Raw genomic sequence first — 23,348 nt, 5'->3', positions numbered from 1 at the left:
GCCACTGGAGGGTTTAGAGCAGGGGAATGACATAATGTGACTTATCTTTATTTTTATTTATTTATTTTTGTGACTTATCTTTTAATAGAATTGTCTAGCTGTTGGGTGGAGGAAAATCCGTTGACAGGCAGGAACTAGGCAAGGAGAAAAGTAGGTAGTTACCGTAGAAGGATGGGCGAGAAAGAAGGATGGCCTGGACTAGGCTGGCAGCTGTGGGGCGGTAAGAAGTGGACCGATTCCAGATATATTTTGAAGGTAGTGGCAAAAGTATTTGCTGGGGGTTTGAATACGGGTCTGAGAGACAGAGGGGTCACACAGCACACCAAAAGGGCCTGAGCAACCAGGTGAGTAGTGATACCATTTACTGTAATAGGGAGAGCTCAGGAATGTCAGAGTATTTCTGGGGTAGAATCAAGAATTTGGTTTTGGGTAGGTTAAGTTTGACATCTTCAGAAAACTGAATGGAGATGTAGAGTAAGCAAACGGCTACATGAGTCTGGAGTTCAGCAAAAAGGCTGAGGCTAAAGCTAGAAATATGGTCCCCAGCACTTATGTGTAGAGAGAATAGGATTCTGTGTGTATCAGCCCCAGCATCTGGGGCTGAGCCCTGGGGCCCTCCAACATATCACACTTTGCAATGATGACTGAGAAAGTACAGCCTGTGGGGTAGGAGAAAAGCTAGGAAAACGTTTTCAGTAATTTTTGTTTTCTTTATCACACAACTTCTAGCAACAATGTGGTATAGTATGGAAAGTGTATGTTAGGGGCTCTAGAACCAGACCTCAGCTTTTCAGTTTACAAGTTACAAGCACTTGCCTAACCTCTTTGAGCTTCAGTTTCTTGACTTGCAAATTGAGGGATTTGATTATCTACAGCTCAGGGCAGTTGGAAGAATTGGAAGGTGTGCAAGTAAAGTACTCGGTACATAACAGGTATCCAAAAATTATTATTGTATAATCATAAAGGTATAAAAATAATCAAGCTTTATATAAGCTTAGAAATATTATAAGCATCATGATAATTTAGGTTATTCTGAGGCTAGGCACGGTGGCTCACACCTGTAATCCCAGCACTTTGGGAGGCTGAGGCGTGCAGATCACTTGATATCAGGAGTTCGAGACCAGCCTGGGCAACATGGCGAAACCCCATCTCTACCAAAAATATAAAAAATTAGCCAAGCATGGTGGTGTGGGCTTGTGGTCACAACTACTCAGGAGGCTGAGGTAGGAGGATCATTTGAGCCTGGGAGGCAGAGGTTGCAGTGAGCCAAGATCACACCACAGCACCATACCCTGGGTGACAGAGTGAGAACCCCATCTCAAAATGTGTGTGTGTGTGGGTGGGTGGGTGTGTGTGGCACATTATTCTGGTCCATAAAATAATTAGCTATAAAAGGCAAGATAACATGAGTATGTGGGCACATCATCCTACTACAATTCTGTTTAAAGTTAGGCTACCATCAAAATGGAACATATATATAGTTTGAATCCTGTGTTGAATCCTAGTGCTCAATGGATAAGCAGTAAGGGAAAAAGATACAGAGAAGCAAATAGGTTTTACTTTTTCTTTTTTTTTTTTTTTGAGACGGAGTCTCGCTCTATCACCCAGGCTGGAGTGCAGTGACCGGATCTCAGCTCACTGCAAGCTCCGCCTCCTGGGTTTATGCCATTCTCCTGCCTCAGCCTCCTGAGTAGCTGGGACTACAGGCACCTGCCACCTCGCCCGGCTAGTTTTCTGTATTTTTTAGGAGAGTTGGGGTTTCACTGTGTTAGCCAGCATGGTCTCGATCTCCTGACCTCATGATCCACCTGTCTCGGCCTCCCAAAGTGCTGGGATTACAGGCTTGAGCCACTGCGCCTGGCCAGGTTTTTCTTAACCAAAATTTCAGCTGTAAATATGATGAAACACATCTTCATTTATTTATGCTACTAACATTACATAATTCAATATTTATACTAATCATAAGTGAGGAAGACACAAGTTAATAAAGTCCCAGGAAAAACTCTGCCAGATTGTATAATACCTGCTCTGTAGTTGTAAAGTTCATGTTTAAACTATAACAAGGTATTCTTTTAAAATAATTAAAACTTGGCCGGGCACAGTGGCTCACACCTGTAATCCCAGCACTTTGGGAGGGCGAGGTGTGCAGATCACCTGAGGTCAGGAGTTCAAGACCAGCCTGATCAATATGGAGAAACCCCCATCTCTACTAAAAATACAAAATTAGCCAGGCATGGTGGTGCATGCCTGTAATCCCAGCTACTTGGGAGGCTGAGGCAGGAGAATCACTTAAACCCGGGAGGCGGAGGTTGCAGTGAGCCAAGATCGCACCATTGTACTCCAGCCTGGGCAACAAGAGCGAAACTCCATTAAAAAAAAAACAAACTTGACATGTATAAGATGGTGGTAGGAAAACAGTAGTTAATCCAGTAGTTAATCTAAAAGACATCCTAATCTTTGGTAAGATTTAATAAAGCTGAAGAATATGCTCTCTGTAAAGCTCTATAAGTAGGTAATTCTTAATTTGTCCAAAAACACACTATTGAGAAATACAACATTTTTATCATATTGAATCTAGAATATTCCTGGTTTTCTGGTAGAATTGCTAGCTAGATCTCTATATATGATGCTTGTGAGAGTCATTTTTTTTTTTTAATCCACCAATGTTAAGTCTCTGTTCTCTGTGGGACCACTTAGCACTTCTACTGATCTTATGTTGGAAGAATCTGTCTGGTTTCAACCTGGCTTGAAATCAACATGAATCAATTCACATTAAAACAGTGAATAAAGCTTGCATCTTAAAGCAAGACGGTAGAGAACATATTCCAATGAGAATATCCTTTGCTCTTTAAAAAATGTCTATGAAGCTTGGTAGGTGGATAGATTATAGAAATCTAAGGTTTAGGTGTAAATGCTTTTTTCTTTTTTTGTTTTTTTTTTTTTTTTTAATATTTAGAGGGTATGGCTCATGCCTGTAATCCCAGAACTTTGGGAGGCAAAGGCAAGAGGATCACTTGAGCCCAGGAGTTCAAGACCAGCCTGGGCAACATAGGGAGACCCCATCTCTACAAAATTAAAATTAAAATTCAAAATGTGCTGGGTGTGGTGGTATGTGCTTATAATCCTAGTTATTTGGGAGGCTGACGTGGAGCCCAGGAAGTCAAAGCTGCAGTGAGCCATGGTCATGCCACTGCATTCTAGCCTGGGCAACGGAGTGAGACCCTATCTCAAAAAACATATATATAGAGAGAGGGCAACATGACAGTGTTGTCAAATATTCACATAGCACACCTATTGCCCTGTTGGGTTTCAAATACAGACTGGTGCCCAGTGGGAACTTGTACCACTTCAAAGCTCCTGGGCAGACTACCCTTTGCCCTCAGATGCTCAAAAGCACTATGGGAAAGCTGCTTTCAGTTATGTGAAACCCTGTAGTAAAGGGGCCTGTGGCCCTGGGAAGGCAGGGGTTCCCAGCCTTTTCCAACCCAACACCACTGAGGCTATGATAGGACACACTCCCGTCTTCAAAACTGGCTCTCCAAGAGCAGTGAGTTCTACAATTACACAGAGGAATGTCATCAGATCTAGAATAGAGAGAGGACAGTTTAGGGAAAAAACAACAACCCTGTACATACATAGTACATATGGAGAATCAGTGCAATAAAGGGGAAATGATATCAGAGAAGCAGCTAACACTGTGGTTTGAACAAACCAACCAGACATCATTCGGCCTCAGTTTCTTCCCTGGTTTCCTCATCTGTGAAATTAGGAGGGTTGAGCCACATTATCTCAACGTCCCTTCACTGTAAATGTCTACAATTTCAAGTTCAAGATCTAACAAAATGAAACTCAGATTCAAAAGTCTGGGGTGCTGTGTCTGGAAAGGACTCATGGCTAAAAATCTCTTCCAGACTTAAAATTCTCTAATTCTATATTTCTCTAATGGAAGTAAGAATCCTATGGTTAAAAAAAACAAACCTCACCTCCCATGTGGGCCTTCCCTCTCAGAGGCATTTAGGCCCTTTTTTTCTTTTTTTTAAAGTCAGGGTGTTGCTCTGTCACACAGGCTGGAGTGCAGTGGAGCAATCATGGCTCACTGCAGCCTCTACCTCGCGGGCTCAAGTGATCCTCCCATCTCAGCCTCCCACATAGCTGCGACTATAGGCATGTGTCACTACACCTGGCTAATTTTTTAATTTTTTGTAGATATGGGGTCTACATTGTCTAGGCCAATCTCAAACTCCTTGGCTCAAGCTCTCCACCTGCCTCTGCCTCCCAAAGTGATAGGAATACAGGCAAGAGCTATTGTGCCCGGCCTACTTAGGCATTCTTCTTGCTTAAAACAAACTATATCTTCAGCAAGTAAATTGCAAGAAAATAAAAAAAGGGGAAATCTAAGGGTTAATAGAGATTTAGGACTCACATTATCTAAATACACCCTGTTTAGATCTTGACTGAAGTGTAAAAAATACTAATAAGACAACCAGGAAAATTTGAGCATTGACTGGATATTTGATGGCATTAAGGAATTATCCTTTTTTCCAGGTGTAATAATAGTACTATTACTATATTTTTGAAGGGAATCCTTAGCATTTAGAGGTACATACTAAAATGTTTACAGATGAGGTAACTTATCTGAAATTGGTTACAAAATAATGTAGTAAGGGGAATGAAATAAGTAAGGTATAGATGAAATAACATTAGCCATGGTTAATAATTGTGGGAGTCGGGAGACAGATACATGGGACTTCCTTGCATACTCTTCTCTATTTGCGTCCTGAACAAATAAAAAATAAAAAATTTTTCAAAGGACATCTTGAAAATAGTTACCAACATGTTATTTTGAAATTAATCTACCTTAGCCTTTTTTCAAGAACTATAAATAAATTCAGCCATAAAGTTAGCCATCTAAAATCGATATTCATATATCATGTTCTTGGATTATGTAATAACAGTGCCAAATGACCACAGAACAAGCTGCCCTTTTGCCCAAAGTGGAATTACCACAACAAAAATCACTGCAATGTTTTACGCATTAGTTGCTTTTTCATTAAAATACCTTTTAGATCTTTTCCGTTTAAAGGAGACGGTGCCCTTAAAAACAGTACGGAAGGAAAGGCCATGCCTCTCAAAGATACTTTAACTAAAGAATTTATACTTTTGGAAGGGAACGTGAGATCTTCTATTTGAATCTCCAACTTATTTATCTCTACTAAGAGATGAAATATTTAATTACTTAAAAGACCATTCCAAGAAACATTGAACTTACAGAGTAAGCATAAGACCAGATGTTTGAATTCAGAAGAACCATGAAAACGTTTCGGAGAGGGGGCCTTAATTGTTAAATAAAAATTCAAAAAACAAATAATTATCAAGGCAGAGAAGGTCCAGAATGCAGTGGCTTGGGTACCACTCTTTTCCCATCTGGCTCTCATCTTGAATATGCTCCACTCCTACCCAGGCAGGGTCCCCTGGAAAACATGCCATGCTTGTCACTGTGAGCATGTGTGTTTCTGCCAGGAATAGTCATCATGAATATGCATTAGTGTTGAGGAATTTTTATTTATCATTTACCATATTATAAACCCATATAATAGGGGCATTTGAGTCAGAGCCACTCCATCTTGAACAGCAGATGGGTAAAATGAGGCTGGAACCTGCTGGGCTACATCCCCAATTTAGGCATTCTTAGTCACAGGATGAGATAGGTCAGCACAAGACACAGGTCACGAAGACTCCACTGATAAGACAGGATGTGGTAAAGAAGCCAGTCAAAACCCCCCAAAACCAAGATGGCGACAAAAGTGACCTCTGGTCATCCTACTGCTCATTACACACTAATTATAATATACTAGCAAGCCAAAAGATACTCCTACAAGCACCATGACAGTTTACAAATACCACAGCAACATCCAGAAGTTACCCTATATGATCTAAAAAAAAAGGAACCCTCAGTTCCGGCAACTCCTCACCCCTTTCCCGGAAATCTCATGAATAATCCACCCCTTGTTTAGCATATGGTTAAGAAATAACCATAAAAATAGCCAACCAGCTACCCTCAGGGCTGCTCTGCCTATGGAGTAGCCATTCTTTTGTTTATTTACTTCTCTAATAAACTAGCTTTCACTTTACTCTGTGGACTTGCCCTGAATTCTTTCTTTTTTTTTTTGAGATGAGTCTCACTCTGTGGCCCAAGCTGGAGTGTAGTGGTGCAGTCTCAGCTCACTGCAACCTCCACCTCCTGGGTTCAAGCGATTCTCCTACCTCAGCCTCCCTAGTAGCTGGGATTACAGGCGCCCATCACCATGCTTGGCTAATTTTTGAATTTTTAGTAGGGACAGGGTTTCACCATGTTCACCAGGCTGGTCTCAAACTCCTGACCTCAGGTGATCCGCCCGCCTCCGCCTCCCAAAGTGCTGGGATTACAGGCGTGAGCCACTGTGCTGGACCCCTGAATTCTTTCTTATGCAAGATCCAAAAACCCCCTTTTGGGGTCTAGATCTGGACCCCTTTCTGGTATCACAACCATCAAATTGAAGCCCAAAAGATACTTTTTGAGAAAAAAATGTCCATTAACCTAGCAACATTCAGGTCTATAATATGTAGAGATTAAACCTCAGTTAAAGAATGGATTCATTCAAATAATCAAAGGTCACTGACTCAGCAGAACTCTAAAAAAAATATTTCATTTGTTAACCAAAGCACCTTGATGGATTTTACTTCCAATACCAATAGAATATATTCTATTATACTTTGGTGATGTAAAGCATCTATCTCTCAATGTAATATGTGAGTACAAATAAATTTACCTTAGATATTTATTCATAAATATCTTCCTGAATCTTGAAATAAAATCTCATACTAGGAAGTTTTCATAGCCTTGGCAACATAGTGAAACGCTGTCTCTACAAAAAATATTTTTTAAAAATTAGCCAGGCCTGGTGGCGGGTGCCTCCCAGCTACTCGGGAGTCTGGGGCAAGGGTCTCTCTTGAGCCTTGGGAGGTCGAGTCTTCAGTGAGCTGTAATCACGCCTGGGTGACAGAGCGAGACCTTGTCTCAAAAAAAGAAGTCTTCATATAAGGATACAGGAAACGTGAGATGTTTTAAAGCTGAAAGTCCAGCTTGCTGATGGACAATACTTCAGCTCATTATAAGCCAGCTCTAAAGAAAACAAAAAGACAAAAGACAGAGAACTATTTGAAGGCTCAGGGTCTAGAATAGGTAGCACTAACTTCTATAGAAACCAGGGGTTTTGAAACAAGTCACACAGTACCAGCTGCCACAGCTCTTAAAGGACTTGATTACCTTGAACTGTAATTGCTCAGGAAGCACATAGCCCTGTTTCCAATAGCCTGTGAGCATCTTACTCACCTTTGTATTCTCAGCAACTACAGACCACATAGAAGGTGCCTGGCAAAATGTCTGCTGAAAAAGGGAAGCTGGTAAATTAGGCGCTAGGGGAAAGCTCCACTACAGACACATTCAGGGTGCATTAGTTTCCTCACCAATGTATTCCTCTAGCCCAGCCTCAAGACTTACCTAGCAATACCTATGAGAAGTTCTAGGAAAGTTTATGTAAATCAAGTATAAGTTTATGTAAATCAAGAAAATCAAATATTTGCTATTTAAACCAGGAACTCTGCTATTTAAAGGAAATGGATGGTGGCTGGGTGCAGTGGCTCACCCTTGTAATCCCAGTATTTTGGGAGGCCAAGGCGGGAGGATCACTTGAGGCCAGGAGTTGGAGACTAGCATGGCCAACATAATGAAACTCCGTCTCTGCTGAAAATACAAAAATTAGCTAGGTGTGTTGGTGCACACCTGCAGTCCCAGCTACTTGGGAAGCTGAGGCATGAGAATTGCTTGAACCCAGTAGTCAGAGGCTACAGTGAGCCAAGATTGTGCCACTGCACTCCAGCCTGGGTGACAGAACGAGACTCCATCTAAAAAATAAAACAAAATAAAATAAAATAAAATAATAAATATGAATTTTATATTCTTAGTTCGCTTTAAGCAGGAGTAACCCAGCTCAAATCTATGCCTTGCCTCACTCGCTTGAGCAAACTTTTTCCATATTGTCTGAGGTTCTCAATTAGACGAAAAGGAGATAAACTGATATAATCCAGCTTCTAGACAAGTTTTGTTAGTAATGCCTGTGACCTATTTTTAATGTCAGATGGCAAGAAAGTTCCCCAATAATGGAGTCCTGGAGGGCAGCCAATACTCCATGGAAGCCAGACTCTGGGCTTTTCGGCTTCCCTCGGCTGATATGGGATAGACAAATAATATAAGAGCTCCTGACTGGGAAGCTGATACCAGGTAGACCATGTATCTCTAGAGTACATTTCAAAGTAAAACCCGAAGTGACAAAGTTGTAGCCTTCTGTCAATTGGCACAGGGATAAGTCCTAATCAGAGATGCTGGGCACACAGTAGGAATTTGATAAGTACTTGTTAATTGGTCCCAACATAAAAATATGACTCAAGAGATGGGTTTCATAAGTTCTGGCCAGGGAGACAGTTTAGGGCAGAAGAAAAGGCTCAGTTTAAAACTGATTTATAAATAGATGGAACTATCATCTCTGGTCACTTGGAGCAATAAGAATAAGAGCAGATAGTGGCCAACAGATTAATTCTGATTGTCAAAGCTTTAAAGTTTCATGGATTATTCCATGAAGCTCAATTAGGGTTGCCAGATTTGACAAATAAAAACAGAATTCTCAGTGAAATTTGAATTTCAGATAAACACCAAAGAATTTTTTAAGACAAGTATTCCTAAACATTGCATGAAACAGACTTATCATTAAAAATTCTTTGGTGTTTATCTGAAATTCAAATTTAATTGGGCGTCCTGTAATGTATCTGACAACTGTACTCTAGAGAGAATAAAAAGACACAGTGAATCACAGACCCCCTTACCGCATTAAGGTTTCTGAAACACTGTCCACGGAAATGCTTAAAGAGGTTAGATGTGGATAATGAAGAATTTGCTTAAGAGTGAAAAAAGGCCGGGCGCAGTGGCTCACCCCTGTAATCCTAGCACTTTGGGAGTCTGAGGCCGGCGGATCACGAGGTCAGGAAATCCAGACCATCCTGGCTAACATGGTGAAACCCCATCTCTACTAAAAATACAAAAAATTAGCCAGGCGCGGTGGCGGGCACCTGTAGTCCCAGCTACTCGGGAGGCCGAGGCAAGAAAATGGCGTGAACCCGGGAGGCGGAGCTTGCAGTGAGCCAAGATCGTGCCACTGCACTCCAGCCTGGGCGACAGAGCAAGACTCCGTCTCAAAAAAAAAAAAAAAAAAAAAAAGAGTGAAAAAAGATGCTCATCAGAATCAACTCTTCCTAAGCAGGCAACTAACAATAAAAAGAAGGACAAAAGGATAATACAATCGGGACGGGGTTTCTTAACCTCAGCACTACTGACATTTTGGGGTGTGTAAGTCTTTGGCCTGGGGGCTCTCCTGTGCATTCTAGGATGTTTAGCAGCAGCATCCCTGGCCTCTACCTGCTAGATGCCAGTAGCACCTCTTTAGTTGTAAGAGCCAAAAATGAATCCAACTATTGCAAAATGTCCCCTGGGGGCAAAATCTCCTCCAGTTGAAATCACTGAGTTAGAAGAAATGGTCAAATAAACAGAAAGTGTCACATCCATTAACCAGTGGTCATATAACTAAAGATTGTTCTCAAGGGAGACTTTCTCAGCTCAGTCCCTGGTCCCTCCAAGCCCCTAACAAAGAAGGCCTAGTCATTTCAGCTAAGACAATCAGAAACCCTTCATCTGCCAGAAGCGCTAGGGAAGAATCTTTGGTGAGTCAGGCCAGTGAAGCTCTGCATGGCCATGCACACATCACAGCAAGCAGGGCATCGCACCCAGCCTTTGAAGACACTCCTTTTAAGTTAATCTCCCCTCCAACTAAACTTTTTCCAAATCTCTTCCTACCATTTGGAAGTTGAGTGATTCTCAGCTGAAAAGGCCTGTATAGACGAGGTGCAGATGGCAGCAGTTACAGCCCTCACCAGATGCTACAGTCTCTAATTTGATTGAAAGGATATAATTAGACAACAGAAACACTTTAATGAAAGAGCAAAACATGGAGGGAGGGAAGGATTGAAGGCCCTTAACTGATGCCAAAACACCCACCAGTAATAGAGGCTTTGAGTCTGGGGAAAGGGAAGGGGAAAGCCCCTTAAAAGGACAGTCCCCATCCTGTTTATTTCCCCATAGACGTAGGAATAGGGATTTTATTATTGTAGATTTCCACTGTATTTTATGTGGGAACAATCTGATTAGAACCAGAAGGGTCTTCGGAAGAACATCAAAGAAAAACAAATATGGCTTCTGTGGTCATTATTAAAAATATTTTTACCAGCCCAATAATTTTCTTTGAAGATGAATTTTTATAGATTGAACAGCAGCAAGTAATTTACATACTGTGATGGGATTGGTTAGCAGTCCCTACTAGTCTAGAAGAAAACTACTTGGTTGCCATGTTTTCATCTAACTTTAGGACACTAAGGCACATGCATGGCCATCTAATATGTCTGTTTGGAAGGTATGAAGAAACCATGCAAAGCCAATCATACATGCTGATAACTACAAGCACTCTGAATCATCTTTAAAAGTTGCCTACACTGTTTTTACTATTTCCTAGCTTTAAAATTTTGAGTGTGAGTATACTGTTCTGGTTCTAACCAAGAATCTAACCAAACTGAAAGAAATCCAGCCCTCAAAGTCTGCAGTTGCTAATGTGGTGTGACACTTGGGTTTGGAAGCGGCTGCAGCCTCCTCAGCCCACTAGAAGCAGGGCCCCACCCTTGTGGCAAATTGAACAATAAAAGTTTAATGCTTTGGCTACTTGCCAGGGATTAAATCCGTGGCAAGGGAAGCTAGAAGCTGGGCCCAGCAGAGGGGTAGCTCTGAGACGGCCCTGTTGTATAAATGCAGGGAGAGAGGCAACTTTGCGTGTAAGGTGGCCTAAAACATTTTGTCTGCCATGGTGCTCCCTAGAACCCCAATTCATTTATTCCTCTTTAAACTGGTACAAGTTCAGGCTAGGGAGGTGTTTACCTAGAAGGAGAATTTAAAAAGGGGGGAAGGGATTCCCTTAGAAGAGGAGAAGTCACATTTCTGTGAAGTAGTTATTTGTGAGGTGTATGGACGCCCATGTGACATTTTTCTACAATGGCCTCTTTCCTTTCACTCATCAGTCTGAATCCAGACAAAGTCTCAGAAGGTGAGGTGAGGGTTGAGGGAAGCACTGCCATCTTGGGAGGAAGACTATGAAGATAAGAGAGGGAGGAAAAATAGAGTGACCTCAGACTGCTCCTCCTAGACTAATACTTACAAGTTCCAGCTGGATTCTCAAGGTCAAACTGAATATAGAAGGAATGTCAGTCATCATTCTCACCAATGACGAGGCTGCACAGTGAGCCGGCCAGAAAGTAACCTGCCAAGTGGCATCGGAGGTGCTGGATCTCACTTCAAAACCTATACAGGTAGTTTTCTAAGGGACACATTCGCTTCCTCCTATGTTGTCCTTATTCAGGCGGCAGACACTCAGGCAAAAGCTACAGATCCAAACTTCCGGCTTCTCTCAAGTGTTTTGCATTAACTGTTCCACAGTACAAGCACAATCAACTTGGTATGTTTGAATGTTTCATTTTGTTTTTTCAGAAATGTTTTAATTAAAACAAAATAATCAGCCATGCTAAGCACATTGTTGTTTTTTAAAACGACTTTAAATATGACAACAGAACCTTGGAAATAAAAATTAACTGCTTAGGAAAGTGACAGAAGTTTGTTTTCTTCTTCTTCTTCTTTTTTTTTTTTTTTTTCCTGGCTGTTTTTCTGTGTCAGGGCTGGTGCCACCTGCTGCCTGGGCTTTCCTCTGAGAAATAGATCTCTCAACGGTTTGTTCTAAGCAACATCTGCAGGCACAGTTGAACAAACCATAGGCTAGTTCCAAGGCAGGCACTATTTATGTAGTGCACACTGAACCACACTGAATTTCTCTTTAGGACATTTTCAAGGTTTTTTTTTTTTTTGAGACAGGGTCTTGCTCTGTTGCCCAGACTGGAGTGCAGTGGCACAATCTCAGCTCACTGCAGCCCTGACCTCCCAGGCTCAAGTGATCTTCCCACCTCAGCCTCCTGAGTAGCTAGGACTACACGACATCTGGCTAATTTTTGTCTATTTTTTGTAGAGATGGGGTCTCACAGAGACGGGGTCTCACTATGTTGCCTAGGCTGGTCTCAAACTTCTGGGCTCAAGGGATCCAATCACCTGGGTCTAAAGGTCCTATTAAAGACCCAAATGTATGTGCATGAACTTTTCCCCATACGTATCTTTTTTAAAAAGTTGTGGTAAAAAATAACGTAAAACTTACCATTTTAACCATTTCTCCCATATATATCTTTTTTTTTTTTTTTTTTTTTTTTTTTGAGACGGAGTCTCGCTCTGTCGCCCGGGCTGGAGTACAGTGGCCGGATCTCAGCTCACTGCAAGCTCCGCCTCCTGGGTTTACGCCATTCTCCTGCCTCAGCCTCCCGAGTAGCTGGGACTACAGGCGCCCACCACTTCGCCCGGCTAGTTTTTTGTATTTTTTAGTAGAGACGGGGTTTCACCGTGTTAGCCAGGATGGTCTCGATCTCCTGACCTCGTGATCCGCCCGTCTCGGCCTCCCAAAGTGCTGGGATTACAGGCTTGAGCCACCGCGCCCGGCTCTCCCATATATATCTTAAAGTTAGTTAACAGTAAATGGTAAAAGTTTCATTCATTCACCAAAATCAAGCCTCCTTGTCACCTTTTCTAGACCAGTGAACACTGAAAAAAATCAGAAGACATAGACCTTGAACAGAACTCGGCAAAGCACAGCCTGTGGCCCAAATCTGGCTCACTGCGTGCTTCTGTATGGCCCACAAGCTAAGACTTAAAAATATATATAATTTAAAAAATATTTTAGTTTTGAAAAATCAAATGAACAGTATTTTTTTAACGTAAAAATTGTAGGAAATTCCCAGCCTGGGCAACATGGTGAAATCCCATCTCTACTAAAAATAAAATAAAATACTAGCCAGGCATGGTGATGCATGCCTGTTATCCCAGCTACTTGAGAAGCTGAGGCGGGAGAACAGCTAGAACCCGGGAGGAAGAGGTTGCAGTGTGAGCCGAGATCACGCCACTGCACTTCAGCTTGGGTGACAGAGTGAGACTCCGTCCCTAAAAAAAAAAAAAAAAATTATAGGAAATTCAAATTTCAGTGTCCATAAAGTTTTACTGAAACATAGTCACATTCATTCATCTCTTGTCTATGCTGCTTTTGCCCTACAGAGTTGAATAATTGTAACAGAGATAATATAAGTCCCATGAATCTTGTATTATTTACTGTCTTCCCGTTACAAAAAATGTTTGCCCATACCTGACCTAGATTATCAGTTGACAATTCCATACTCAAAAATTCTAAATTAAGGATGGTATATTCCCCATCACCAAAAATCCCTAATCTGTGTATTGTGAAGCTATTTAAAATAGTGTATTTTATCTTACTCATTTATTGCTTTTGGTCTCACTACGCTAAACCATGAGTGTATCAATAATATCTATATTGAGTATATCAACTTTCTGTTTATGAGTAGTGAGCCTAAAAGGAATGCTTTCTTAAGATTTATAAACGGGCTCATTGCCTATCTCAAATATTTTTTATTGATTGATTGATTTTGAAACAGAGTTTTGCTCTTGTTGCCCAGGCTGGAGTGCAATGATGCGATCTTGACTCACTGCAACCTCCGCCTCCTGGGTTCAAGCGATTCTCCTGCCTCAGCCTCCCAAGTAGCTGGAATTACAGGCGCCCGCCACCATGCCCAGCTAATTTTTTGTATTTTTAGTAGAGATGGGGTTTCACCATGTTGGCCAGGCTGGTCTTGAACACTTGACCTCGGGTGATCCACCTGCCTTGACCTCCCAAAATGCTGGGATTACAGGCGTAAGCCACCGCGCCTGGCCTCAAATATTTAAATAGTTTGTCTAGGGGCCAAAATATTTTTTCACAAAAATATCAGAGGTCTCTGATACCACGTCGAAATGGTGTTTCTTAAAATACTCAGAGCGTAGAAGTAACTGGTATGAACCCTTCACTCCTTCACTGCTTCAGCCCCCATGTTGCTTACAGATAATTCTATTAGCATTAATGAAGTCCCCAAGAGGGCCAAGAATTGGTAGACAGTGTGAACTCTAGTTGTTAACTGAACTCATAGGTTTTATGGCAAACACACTACTGGCTAGTGGGGCAAATTCCAGATGAGGAGTTAGAGGAGAATGAGCATCAATCTATAAACTTATAAAAGGTATTCACAGCAAACATAACCTGAGTGGAGAAGCTCTGTTGATGCGCATCTGATAGACCCTAAAGGTAGTAAAACACCCAAGTGAGTAGACCATAAATTCCATACATTCCAGATGGGACCCACTACAGAGAACCCATCGACCACATGGCCCTAGCTGCACTCCTCCTTGAAGGAAAGTCTAGATTCCATTACCTTCTATTTTCCTTCTTATGAGTTGTGAAGGAAGGAAGAGAATCTTAGAGGAAGAATGAAAAGAAGGGAGATCATTTGGGGTTGGGTACACATTGTAATTAGAAGTAGGATTGATGGGGAATGAGCTAACTGTTTTTATAAAGTCAGCATTCAAAAATGCAAACCACCAGTAATTTAAATATTACAAAATTGTGCAGAATACAAATATTGAAATAATTTTTCCATCCACAAAATTTTAGAGAAAATTACAGTATCAAAAAATATAAAATGGCAAGTTTGGCATATCCTCAGAGTAAAGTGTGTGTGTGTGTGTGTGTGTGTGTGTGTTTTATTGGAAAAGATTTTAAAAGCTAGTGGGTAGGATCTAGACAGGATGTGTTGGTGAAGACCATGTGGTATCTCCCTAAAACTGCTTCTGCAACTAGGCAGGAAAAGTCAAAAAAGCAAAGCACTGAGTTACCAGGACAGTAAGACACCAAGCTGGCAAGGCTCAGTGAATTGGGAACTTGGGCCACTTATCACAAATCATTTCACAATGATTATTTGCCCCTACCCCAGACTCCTAAATAAAAGTATACCAAAATTTGGGGTGCAAACTTCATAAGAGCTGCTGCATTTGATCTTAAAAAAGCAAAGATATCTGGGAAGAGAATAGCTTCCAACAAGCTTAAGCAGAATTGGCTCACTTGATGCTTTTCAGAGCTACTACTCTGCCCTTTCCAGAAGGGGAACCAGTCTATTTCCACCTATACCTCTCTCTTTGTAGGGGACATTAAATCCTGACCACACAGATAGCAAAGTGGAGCTAAGGGGTTACTAGGTTACAGTTATGTTGACATATCCTGGCTCTCGGAATGTCCCTCACTCCTCACAACAGTAGAAGTGATCATACTGTAGAAGTCCCATAAAAGGCAGTGATCACTCAGAAACCACTTACTGAGCCTCAGGTTTACAACACTTGGAGACCCCAGTTCTACCAGTTTAAAGCCAAGCTTTGCCTTTTACAGAAATGAATCAGACAGAAAGCTCTTAGCATTCCCAGGGTAAATGAGGTGTCTAGCACTCGATGAACTGTGAGGTCCTATAAAAGTATTATTAAAATGTTTATTGACTCCCTCCTATATGCGGGTATGTTACTTACAGTATATCATTTAATATTCACAACACTCTGCAAAGAAATTATCCTGTCTTTACAGATGAGGAAACTGAGGCTCAGAGAGCTGAAGGCATGGCCCAAAGTCACACAATAAGTGACAATACCAAGTCCTAGCTTTTTCACTAATCCAAGCCAATGAGTAAACAAAGCAACTCTGAGTTTTCTTACACCAGCAAAATCCCATCCTTTCGAATATCAGTCTGTGACTTTGGGTGGTGAACCCAGAGGCGGGTTTTCTTACTCCTGCAGACTAGTAATAAACTCTTCCCATCCCTTTCACAGATGTCCTAATGCTCAACATCCAAATAACCTGCAGAGAAATGCAAGGCCCTCTCTTCAACTTGCCTTCTCTTCAACTTAGAAAGGATTTGGCTACAAGGTTGCGTGTGGAAGTTAAGCAAAGTCCAAGCTTCATCCTGGTCCAGGGCCGCACCTCGGGAAGACCTGGCCTTGGCCTTGGCCTTGGCCTGGGGAGTGATTGACCTGTCTAAGGTGTGGGGTGACCGAAACACGTAGCTCGGCGTTGCCTCCTCAGGAAGAGTACCCTAAGCTCAGTAGGGGAGAAGTTTCCCATCACCGCTTCCTTTTTCCTCTCCCCCGGCTGCGCCATCACCTAAGTCACACGGAAGTTCAAAGCGGCCCAGCGGGGAGAGAGGGTACGTCCCGTCCGTCTGGGTACAAGGTCGTCCCAGGACCCTAACCTGCCTCTAGCAGGGCGAACAAGTCCATCCCGTTCCTCGCGAGGCAGAAGTTACAATGTCCGCCAAGCGGGTGCAGCCGAGGACTCGGGAAAAGGGGCTGAGCGCCGGCTCCTCCCGCCTCCGCTCTGCTCTGTGCGGGGAGGCGCCGGGTTCCACCGGTGTAGGAGGGAGGAGAGGGCTGGGGGACGCGGGGGCGTCGTAGTGAGGCTCAGGGAGGGGACCTTGGCCCGGGGGAGGGATGTCGCTGAGGGTCTTGCAGAGAGGGATGTAGCCTCTTGTAGCAGGGGAGCCGTCCCAGTGCAAGGTGCGTCGATGAAGGACTTGGGGCGGGATCCCAGGAGGTACTGGGGAGCCGGGGTCGTCCCGGCCCGAGAGGGGTCGCTGGGGACTTGGGGACGGGATCCCAGGAGGCACCGGGAAGCAGGGGGCGTCCTGGCCTAGGGGGAGTCGCTGGGGATTTTGGGACGAGATCCCAGGAGGTACATACAGGGGAGCAGGGGTCGCCCCGGCCCGGGGGGGAGTCGCTGGGGACTTGGGATGGGATCCCAGGAGGTACCGGGGAGAGGGGGCGTCCCAGCCTGGTTGGGGTCGCTGAGGGACTCGGGCAGCGGGTCCCGGATCCCAAGACAGAGGAGATGTCCCAGCCCGGGCGGCGTCGCGGAGGGCCTTGGAGGTCTCAAGGCTAAGGGGGCGTCCTGGGCTGAGGGGCGTCGCTGAGGAGCACCGGGTCCTGCAGCCGGGGGACAGTACCGGGCCCGGAGGCGTCGATGACGGGCCTGGGGGGAGCCCAGGTCGCAGGGAGGGACCGTCCCAGCCTGAGGGGCGTCGCCGAGGGGCCCGGGGAAGGGGCCCGAAAGGTCCTGAGGCGGGAGGGATGGGGCCCTCAGGCCGGCCGGCCCTTGTCGCCCCTCGAGTGCGCTCCCCTCAGGGCGGGCGGCGGGGGTCGCTCACACTCACCGGGTCCAGGACCGAGGCCGGGGCTGGGCGCGGGCCGGGCCGCCAGCGTGAGCGCCGCGGCGGAGAGCAGGGCGAGGCGGGCGGCGGGCGGCGCCATGGGCCGTCAGTGCGGGGCCCCGGGGCGCGGCCCGGGGGAAAGGGGGCAGCGCGGGGAGCCGGGGGCGGCCATGGGAGCAGGACGCGGGGCCGGAGTGTAGCCCCGCCCCGGCTGCCTGGCCGCCCCGCCCCGGCCCGCCCGGCTCAGCACCGCCACCGCCCCTGCAGCCTGGGGCCCGCCTGGATCTGCGGAGAGGCCCGGGGGGCGGAGCCCACCGCGCGCGCACGCCCCGCCCCGGCCGCGTGCCTCTCCTGCCACTCACGCATCAGGCCCCGCCCACCCTCCCCTCACCTGGGCCCGCCCCTCAGGGCCCTCTGTTTGTCCCATTCAGGGGTGGGATCAGCAGGTGAGGGGCGGGGCCTCGGCCCGGCCTCCAAGTCACCAAGCGGTTTGGCTGGGCTGAAATAGGCTGGGCTCCCAGTGACCCCTCCTCCACTCTCACTCGGGTCGTGACCCACACGCGAGCTCAGCTACAGCGGTAATAATTACAACAGCAGTTTGCAAACTGTTTTCCCTTGCTTAGCTCATCGTAATGGTTAAAAAAAGAATGCTTTGGAGAGTTCACATCCCACTTGGTCACCTGTAAGACTTTGGACACGTTTAAAGGAAAAATAGCTCTTACCTCAATTTCCTCATCTGTTAAATGGAGGTGATAATAGCTACTATTCCCCAGAGCAGTTGCACTAAATAAGAACGCCTAGAGCCGGGCGCTATGGCTAACAAATCCTGGGATCCCAGCACTTTGGGAGGAGGCCGAGACGGAAGAATCTCTTGAACCCAGGAGTTCGAGACCAACCTGGGCAAAACAGCGAGACCCCATCTCTACAGGAAAAAATAAATAAATCAGTGGTCCCAGCTACTCAGGAGACTGAGGCAGGAGGATCGCTTGAGCCTGGAAGGTCGGGGTTGCAGTAAGCCTTGTTCACACCACTACACTCCAGCCTGGGTGACAGAGCAAGACCCTGTCTCAAAAAACAAAACAAAACGAAAGCATGGACGCTTTTACGCACGCACAGTAGGAGCTCAGCAAATGTTGAATTCCTTTCTCCACCCCAAGTTTGCAGCCACATACTGACCCCCTGGTTCAGTATCTTATCACATAGCCAATTTCAACTAGGACAAGTTTCCTGATGTGTCTCAGGCTCAGCCGTTTGCAGAATAGGAATAATAAAAGGCCTTCAGAGGATTCGATGAGACAGAAGCAAGTAAAACGCCCAATGCAACGACCAGAAATGGATGGGATAGCGCTGCTTGTCCTACAGCCTGGGATGTTAGGCATCAGAGAGCGCGCGGCTTGCTTAAACTTTCGGCCCCCGCGAGGTAGGCCCTTTGCCCTCCTCCCCGCCGACCCCGGCAAGGTCTTCCCCTGCCTCACCCGGGGTCGGTCGTAGGCCGTCCTCCTCCCCCGCCCTCCCCCAAGGCGGAGGGGATTTTCCTACAGCTCCCGCCTAAAGCGCGGCGGTGACGCCCGGCGGGGCAGGTCTGGGCGGCGCGCCGGCAGCTTTCAAGTCCCTGGTCCCGGACTTGCAAGTGCAGACCTGCGCCCCGCGCGGCGGCGGGAACATCTGCCCCAGTGTGCAGACTCGCCGCACCCAGAGCGCGGCTGGGCGGGACAGGCCCGCCTTAGGTACACTCGCCCCTGGGCCCCCTCAACCCCCGGGCGCCGCCCCCTCACCCACTCCCAGAGCCCGCGTCCCCCCAAACTCCTTTCCCCACCCACGGCTGCTCTCAGGTCCGGGCCCGAAGGGCGCAGCTACCTCCCACGAGGCCTCTCAATCTCTGTCCCTCTCCACCCACACTACTCAGCTCTGTAGCAAGAAGAATCTTGTTCAGTTATTGTTTTCATGTGTCATTCCCGAGTTCAAGGATCCTCTGAGCTTCTTGTTGGAGCTTAGGGGCACCCACCATCCCCTCACCCAGCCAGCCTCGGTCCTGGGGACCCCCCCACCTCCTGCCACCGGTGATCCCCACTTTTGTCCAGCTTTCCCCTTTTCCACAATTTTGGGCCCTTCCCACCTTCTCCACCGGACCTGAGAACCCTTATTCTGGGACTTCTGTGCACTCCCAGACAGCAGTGCCTTTGAAGAGAATGAAATGAGAAGATGCAGGTGAAGCCCTCAGCCCAAAGCAAACAATAAAGTCGAACTTTCCTTCGTTCAGCAAATATTCAGCGAGGAACTTGCTGAGGGCGGAGGACACAGCCACCAAGACCAAACCTTCCTCTTGGAACTTACATTCTAGTCAATCTGAAAACACGCAAATTCCGGAGAACAAAAAGTAATACAAAGACAAGAAAATTATGTTAACCGAAGGCTCTGTGGATTTTTTTTTTTTTTTTTCTTTTTCTTTTTCTGGAGACAGGGCCTCCCTCTGTCGCCCACACTGGAGCGCAGTGATAAGATCATGGATCACTGCAGCCTCCAATTCTTAGGCTCCACTGATCCTCCCACTTCAGCCTCCTGGGTAGCTGGGACTACAGAGGCACGCCATCACACCCAGCTAACCTTTGGGCTACTTTAAACAGGATGCCAGAGAAAGACTTTAGCAAAGCAGGACACAGTTCTCTACAGTTTCCAAGGTTCTTTCGACATCTCATTCAGGTTTCAGAAGAGAAAATAGGAAGGGCACCCAGGAGGTTGGAAACAAGGTTTATTTGACCAAGTCTGGGCAGCCATGCCTTGTGATAGTGGCTTTGGTCTGTCCTGCCTGCTGTGGGAAGGCACCCCTCCTGGGCTGGAGCAGCCCCTCCTCCAATTGGCCCTCTCTGTCATGTGCACTACTTAGGACCAGTCATATAATTGGCATGGCACAGTGAGAAATGAAAACGTATGTCCTTTGTCCAAACTTATTAAGAATTTCAAGACAGGCCAGGCGCCGTGGGTCACACCTGTAATCCCAGCATTTAGGGAAGCCAAGGCAGGTGGATCACCTGAGATCAGAAGTTTGAGACCAGCCTGGCCAACCTGATGAAACCCCATCTCTACTAAAAATACAAAAAATTGTATCCGGGCGTGGTGGTGGGCGCCTTTAATCCCAGCTACTCAGGAAGCTGAGACAGGAGAATTGCTTGAACCTGGGAGGTGGAGGTTGCAGTGAGCCAAGATCGTGCCACTGCACTCCAGCCTGAGCCACACAGCAAGACTCCATCTCAAAAAAAAAAAAAAAGAATTTCAAGACAGTGACAGCAGAAGATAAAAAGATAAAGCATGTATGAGGCCCTTCCAAGCAAGAAGCAAGGGGGCCTATGTTGATATACCAGTTGCACACCCATGAAAATGGCCCTGTTGTACAACAGGACTTGGAAATTCTGGCAAGCTCCTCCTGGCACTGGCTGCAGTAAGAAACATCCCTCTAGCCTTCTCCACCCCCACCTTCTCTTTTCCAGCTGAAAGCCCAGCACAGGTGATGGAAACAGTGCACAAGAGGCTAAAAATACAGCCTGGCGTGTCTAGGTCATGGCGCTTAACAGCTCAAGGTCTTTTGCTCCACTATGTGGTCCTGGCTTCTGGCGGAGAGCAACCCGGGATACTCATTTCAGTGCTTTACATGCCTGGGGTGTTTAGCAGCTTTATTTCATGGAAAGAGTGAGGATGCTGAATGCAGCTCTTGGGCCTCCAGAAAGATGTTGGTGTCCGTTTGTCTGTTTGCACTGTGCAAGTCAGGCCCCTTTCTTCCTCCAAGGGCAGCAGGATTGGTCAAGAAGCCAGGAGATCTATGATGTTGGAGTTTTGGTCATTCAAGTGTCTTTGAAACTCCAGTTGGGATGATTTCCACTCAAAGGACAGTCTTTTTATGGAGAGAGCCCTGGAGGAGGGGGCAGGATTATAGTGACAGCAATAGCAAACGTTTACTGTAGACTCAACTAAGGCTGTGCAGGGTGTCCATGGTTGCATTTCACAAAATCCTCCCAGTAGCCTTGTGAGGGAGGCATTCTTACCAGCCCACACCCACCCCAGTACAAAGAGAGATTAAATGACTTGCCCAAAGTTGACATCGTGGTAGAGCTGGGCTTTGAACCCAGGCAGTGGAACCCTAGTCTTACCCTCATAAGTACCAGGCTGGGCCAGGTGCGGTGGCTCATACCTGTATCCCAGCACTTTGGGAGGCCGAGGCGGGTGGATCGCAAGGTCAGGAGTTCAAGACCAGCCTGATCAACATAGTGAAACCCCATCTCTACAAAAGTACAAAAACTAGCTGGGCATAGTGGCGGGCACCTATAGTCTCAGGTACTTGGGAGGCTGAGGCTGGAGAATCACTTGAACCCAGGAGGCAGAGGTTGCAGTGAGCTGAGATCACGTCATTGCACTCTAGCCCAGGTGACAGACCGAGACTCCATCTCAAAAAAAAAAAAAAAAAAAAAAAAAAAAAACACCAGGCTGAGCCACCTACTTGTCTTTTTTGTTTTAAAGACAGGGTCTTGGGACCAGGCGTGGTGGCTCATGCCTGTAATCACAGCACTTTTGGAGGCCGAGGCAGGTGGATCACTTGAGGTTAGGAGTTCAAGACCAGCTTGGCCAACATGGTGAAACCCCATCTGTACCAAAATAAAATATATATATATATATGTGTGTGTGTGTGTGTGTGTGTGTGTATACACATATATATATTATATATATATATATATAAATTAGCCAGGTGTGGGAGCATGTGCCTGTAATCCCAGCCTGATCAACATAGTAAAACCCTATCTCTACAAAAATACAAAAACTAGCTGGGCGTAGTGGCAGGCACCTGTAGTCTCAGGTACTTGGGATGCTGAGGCAGGAGAATCGCTTGAACCCGGGAGGCAGAAGTTGTAGTGAGCATGTATAGTGCCACTGTCCTCCAACCCAGGCAATAGTGAGACTCTGTCTCAAAAAAAAAAAAAAAAAAAAAAAAAGGACATGGTTTGATATATCGCCCAGGTTGGAGTGCAGTGAGTATTCACAATCATGGCACACTACAGCCTTGAATTCCTGGGCTCCAGCAATCCTCTTGCCTCAGACTTAGTAGCTGGGGCTACAGGTGCTTGCTACTGTACCTAATGCTTCCTTGTTCTGTCATTAAGCCAGGTGTGATGGCTCACGCTTGTAATCCCAGCACTTTGGGAAGCTGAGGTGGGAGGATCTCTTGAATCCAGTAGTTTGAGGTTACAGTGAACTAGGATAGAGCCACTGCAATCCAGTCTGTCTCTAAAATTAATAGTAATAGGCTGGGCGCAGTGGCTCATGCTTGTAATCTCATTGCTTTGGGAGTCTGATGCTGGCAGATCACCTGAGGTCAGGAGTTCGAGTCCAGCCTGGCCAATATGGCAAAACCCCATTTCTGCTAAAAATACAAAAATTAGCCAGGACTGGTGGCTCGTGCCTGTAATCCCAGCTACTTGGGAAGCCAACACAGGAGAATTGCTTGAACCCTGGTGGTGGAAGTTGTAGTGAGCCGAGGTCATGTCACTGCACTCTAGCCTGAGCGACAATGTGAGAGTCAGTCTCAAAAGAAAAGAAAAGAAAATTAATAATAATAATTAATAAAAAATAAAATAATAGGGTTCTGTCACCAAATGCTGAGTGGACAGAGCTGGGATTGGAATGAGGCAAGTGAGGTATGTGCCTCAGGCACAGAGTTTAAGAGGATTTTTGGAAAACACAATAAAAAATCCGGTAATCAAGATAAATATCATTTAATAGATATTTTATATGTAGAATAATATAATAGTATTTAATGCAATTTTTTTTTTTTTTTTTTTTTTTTTGAGACAGAGTCTTGCTCTGTCGCCGGGGCTGGAGTGCTGTGGCCGGATCTCAGCTCACTGCAAGCTCCGCCTCCCGGGTTTACGCCATTCTCCTGCCTCAGCCTCCCGAGTAGCTGGGACTACAGGCGCCCGCCACGTCGCCCGGCTAGTTTTTTGTATTTTTAGTAG

General features: G+C 45.8%; 1 protein-coding gene across 2 annotated transcripts in view; it reads right to left on the bottom strand.

The window, feature by feature from the left end:
* KREMEN1 (kringle containing transmembrane protein 1) overlaps positions 1 to 17,449 on the bottom strand; it is a 69,881-nt gene extending 52,432 nt beyond the window's left edge. Inside the window, exons 1-2 of one of the 2 annotated variants that reach the window (XM_023190707.1) lie at positions 17,365 to 17,449; positions 17,120 to 17,125 (exon numbers count right to left, since the gene is read on the bottom strand). In XM_023190707.1, coding sequence (XP_023046475.1) covers positions 17,120 to 17,125; positions 17,365 to 17,449 — 91 coding nt within the window. Of the gene's footprint in view, positions 1 to 17,119; positions 17,126 to 17,352 lie in introns of both variants that reach the window. The other variant, XM_023190706.1, reaches the window with a different exon arrangement.
* Positions 17,450 to 23,348: the final 5,899 nt, after the last annotated feature.

The sequence above is a fragment of the Piliocolobus tephrosceles genome, chromosome 19, assembly GCF_002776525.5.
Source record: "Piliocolobus tephrosceles isolate RC106 chromosome 19, ASM277652v3, whole genome shotgun sequence".
Classification (NCBI taxonomy): Eukaryota; Metazoa; Chordata; class Mammalia; order Primates; family Cercopithecidae; genus Piliocolobus; species Piliocolobus tephrosceles.
The sequence above is the reverse complement of the archived record's forward strand: the minus strand, read 5'-3'. Positions and strand labels throughout refer to the sequence as shown.